The sequence below is a fragment of the Nematolebias whitei genome, chromosome 12, assembly GCF_014905685.2.
Source record: "Nematolebias whitei isolate Nwh7 chromosome 12, NemWhi1, whole genome shotgun sequence".
Taxonomy (NCBI): Eukaryota; Metazoa; Chordata; class Actinopteri; order Cyprinodontiformes; family Rivulidae; genus Nematolebias; species Nematolebias whitei.
Genome location: NC_056509.1, coordinates 48,038,990 through 48,043,365, shown reverse-complemented (window position 1 = coordinate 48,043,365; position 4,376 = coordinate 48,038,990). Strand labels below are relative to the sequence as shown.

Sequence of the window (4,376 nt, the reverse complement as noted above, 5' to 3'; positions counted from 1 at the left end):
GAAGACGGGAACCAGAAGTTCAGCAGAACTGGAGGAAGACGAGAACCTGAGTCTCTGATCAAACTGTTCATCTGAATCTGGCCTCCCTGCTCGGCCTTGGAAGGCCAACTCATCTCGAGTTGTTCCTGGTGGATATGTAACTCAAGAAGCTCTGCTCTGTCCCCCCCGCCCCATGAGAACTTCTGTGAATGCTCATCAGCGCTGCACCGGCTGAGAGACACCAACATCTCATCAGAACTATGGAAACTATCTGGACGTGCTCGTGGACAAATCTCTCCGTCCTGTCGTCCATGAATGCTTGATGTGGTGGGTTTTATTTTGACACGTTAAACCGTGCCCCGTCAAGGACACGGTGGGAGATCTTTTCTTTACACCTCTCGCTCCTTGTGTGTCTTTGAGGACGGCGCGTCCCAGAAGCTGCAGCCCCTGAACACCTCGTCCATCTTCAGGACGTGACCTCTCTGTAACTGTGCAAGGACAATAAATCTGGTTCTAACCATGAGCTCCTGGTTCTGCCTGGAGACAAAAATTAAAATAATCTGATGACTGGATTTTTATAAATTAAAAAGAAACGAGAACTTGGAGAAAAATGACATTGAAAATATTTATGTGATTTAAAATAAATATTAAATTAAAAATTTCAAGAAACTTTTCTTTTGTTCTGGATTCTTAGGCCTCCTCTGAAGGCGTTGAAGCCCTGAGGGTTCCCCACTGGAATCATCTGAAGGTCTTCAGCTGAACCCAACTGGACTTTCTAAGTCCAAGTTCCTGACCTGTGTTTGAGGGCTTGGCCCCCCCCCCCCCCCCCCCCCCCCCGTACGCACCCTGAGCGTGCTGTAGTGCTCCTGCAGTTCTCGGCACAGACTCTCCAGTTTGCTGCGAGCTGCGGCGCTGCTGCGACGTTCGGCCTGGAGCAGCTGACGTTCCTCCTGCAGGATGGAGACCTTCTGCTGCAGGACCTTGAGCTTCTGCTCCTCGCCGCGCCGCAGCGCCACCTGGAAACAGTTCAGCGTTACACACCTGAAGGGGACGGGTCCTCTGAGGGGCTGAGGACGTTCTCACCAGGTCGGCGTGTTTCCTGATCAGTTCCTCCAGGTTCTCCTCAGGAGACGAGGAGGCCTTCAGGTTCTGCTTGATGAGACGGACGTCTGTGGAGAGGACAGATCTGCTGAGGCCTTCACCCACCACCGTGTTCAGTGTCACTTCCTGTTTGTCCTTTTTGGTTTGGAGAACTTCCAAAATAAAATGTTTTGTAGGAGACGTTCTTCTAGATCTTCACCTCGAGCAGCAAAACGTGATTTTTATTTATTTATGACTGATCAGTGAAGTTTGTGTCTGTTAGTAAAATATCTCTTGAAGCCCTGAACATCTTTATCTTTGGCTGTTTGTTGCCAACTCACTCACTTTTGAACTCTCATTCAAGATGGCCGCCACGGCTCACTGACCTCAGCAACACAAAATGGCTGCCGCTCCGCTCTACAGACACGGAGCTCGAGTCTGGAGTGGTGGTGGCTGAGGGTCGTCCTCCTCACACACGCTGAGCTCCTCCACTTCACTTGAACTGTTTCGAATGTGATTTCACAAAAACTAATCTGTGATGTCACTTCCTGTCGGCCTCACCTGTTTCCACAGCGACAACGTGACCTTTGACCTCCTCCTTCAGCTCCAAGTCAGCCGTGCTCTGTTCAGGTAAAATGACACAAAACGGTTGGTGTGTATTTTAACAACCCCCCCCCCCCCAACACACACACACCAGTCTGTCCAGCATGCTGTCTGAGCTGTGGGTCCTGATGATGTCCTCCAGCCGCCGGCTGAACTCCTGCATGGTGTCGGAGCAAGCAGAGGGGGAGGAGCAAGCTGCTGCTGCACCACCCTCCAAGGGCGGGGCCTCGTCAGTCCGGGGGGGCACCAACAGCTCGGCTGCTTTCACTGACGTCTCCATCCTGAGGAGCTGACGGAGAAGATGTTAACAGTTTACTGACGACACGCTCGTGTTTACAAACTGTTTGAGACTTCAGCTTTGATCCAAATCCAAAAATTAATTTTAATCAATTAAATTAATTAAAATATAATTTTGTTATGATGATGTCATGACGTCCTGAAGGCTCCGCCTGAACACAGTTCACCATGATGGGACCAGGACGAGCGAGAGCCTGTAAAACACGCCCACAGAGACGTGCACGCCCCCCCACAGAGATGTGCACGCACCCCACAGAGACGTGCACGCCCCCCACAGAGACGTGCACGCACCCACAGAGACGTGCACGCACCCACAGAGACGTGCACGCCCCCCACAGAGACGTGCACGCCCCCCACAGAGACATGCACGCACCCACAGAGACGTGCACGTCCCCCACAGAGACGTGCACGCCCCCCACAGAGACGTGCACGCCCCCCACAGAGATGTGCACACACCCACAGAGACGTGCACGCACCCCACAGACGTGCACGGTGTTCAGTTTCAATGGGAGTTCGACCCGGTCCTGTTGGGACCTGCAGCTCCAGAACAGTCATTCTGGGTTCTAACGGGTCACAGGAAGTTGGACCTGCTGTTTCAGAACCTTCAGCACGTTTGACTCAAACGCAGCTGAACGAGGACGACTGGACTGAAAAATGTTCGACCGTCTCTCAAACTCGTCTTATTTCACAAACGTCCCCTCTTGTCTTCAGTCTTTCTGTCTCTGTCCCTCAGTGTCTCTGCTGTGGGACTGATGTGTCCTGTCAGAGGTCAGAGGTCAAACTCCTGTTGACTTCCTGTGTCTGAGCTTTAACTTGTCAAATCTACTCCATCAAACCCAGTAGAACCATCAAACAGAACCGGTGGTACCATCAGAACCTTCTGCTGCTCACGGGTCAACAGGTTCTTCCAGTTTTCACACAGACTGTCTGAGGCTTACTTTTTACTCTGTTGTTCTGCCTGAAGTGCTCCTGGGTGCTGCCCCTCCCCTTTCTGCTCCTCATAAAAGGCGGGAATCTCCATGACAACCAGTGACTCAGCAGCTTCCGTGTCTACCCAGCATGCTCTTCTTCCATCATGGCTGCCCCACAGACCCTTCATGTGGTCTCTGATGTTCTGGAGGATTCAGTCAGAGAGCAGGAAACAGGAAGTGGACTGAACCTGGCGTTTCAGAACAAAGCGCATAGAAGCCCTTCAGAATAAGAGTCTGTTGTCCTCAGTCCAGCTGCTGCTGTTTTGGCTGCTAGGCTCGGAGGCAGCGTGACTTCGGCTCCCGTTATTTCATGTGTCACGTCTAAAATTATCGTCCCGGGCGAGTCGTCGACAGACTCCACCTGTCAGAGCGTGGCTATTCTCAGGACTTCCAAATATGGTCAGACTTCCTGTTGGAGCCGCTCACAGATGAGACAAGTTTCAGCTGATGTTTACCTGCTTCATGTCAGTGACTACCAGCTGCTCTGACCTCTGACCTCTGTCTTTAGGCTCCGCCCTCAACATTACACAACCAATCAGCGCTCCTCTCTCCAAACTTAACATATTTACCAGATAAACAAGTAAACATGTGGGTTGTTTACACACACAGTTTTAACTAAATAGAGAAAAATCATGGTGCTTGTTACAGAATCTGAAAATGGAGCTGTGAGCTGCAGCGAGCGTTGATTCAACGTTTCTCACAAATCAACAAACGGATCTGCAACGCTTCCATCTTTAAATCTAAAGTTACGAGTTTTACAGAAAGACTGAGGCAGCTAATAAAATATAACGTTATAAAATGTGACGGCACACTCAGTCTGAACAATTAAACAAACAAACAAACAAACAAACAAACAAACCAGACTTTCAGCTGCAGATCTTCAGCTCCTACACGCTCACTAAGTCATAAAATCTGAGTGTAGTTTCAGTAAAATATGAATTCTGTCTGAGTTCAGTCTCAGAGGCCGGAGCAACTTGCTGAGCAACACGTATGTCAGAATCAAGCCATATGTTCCAGCAGGTCCCGTGATCTGTTCTCTGCAGGTTCCAGCTTGAAACGATTCGTTTGTTGAATCCAGTCGACTCGAGGAAAACATTTCAATGATGAAGACAAAAGTTCAGTCAAATAAAATTAGAGCTCAGAGTCTTACCGGATCAGAGCGCTGAAGGAGGTGAAGAGGAGAACCCAGGCGAGGAAGGACAGGAGGGGGAGGGGGTCAGCTGATGGTACCAACAGCTGACCCCCAAAATAACCCAAGTGGATCAGCTGAGAGGAATCAGAGCTGGACTCTGCAGGTCCCTGAACTGGACTCTTTGTTTTTCAAGATGTTCACATTTTGTTCTAAACTGAAAAACTTTGGACTTTAAATCTGATTTAAACAGAAAATTCAGTTTCTTTAAAAAACAAAATGTTCTTTAACCTCAGAAGTTTGATTTATTCAACGCC

At 49.5% G+C, this 4,376-nt stretch overlaps 1 protein-coding gene across 2 annotated transcripts in view; it reads right to left on the bottom strand.

Moving 5' to 3' along the window:
* The window catches only part of txlnba (taxilin beta a), a 13,092-nt gene extending 8,967 nt beyond the window's left edge, over positions 1-4,125 (bottom strand). For both annotated transcript variants that reach the window (XM_037685997.1, XM_037685998.1), the window contains exons 1-5: positions 4,081-4,125; positions 1,754-1,951; positions 1,621-1,681; positions 1,063-1,148; positions 825-995 (exon numbers count right to left, since the gene is read on the bottom strand). In XM_037685997.1, the coding sequence (XP_037541925.1) occupies positions 825-995; positions 1,063-1,148; positions 1,621-1,681; positions 1,754-1,942 (507 nt within the window). In that variant the 5' untranslated portion in view covers positions 1,943-1,951; positions 4,081-4,125. The remainder of the gene's footprint in view (positions 1-824; positions 996-1,062; positions 1,149-1,620; positions 1,682-1,753; positions 1,952-4,080) is intronic.
* Between the last annotated feature and the right edge of the window lie 251 nt (positions 4,126-4,376).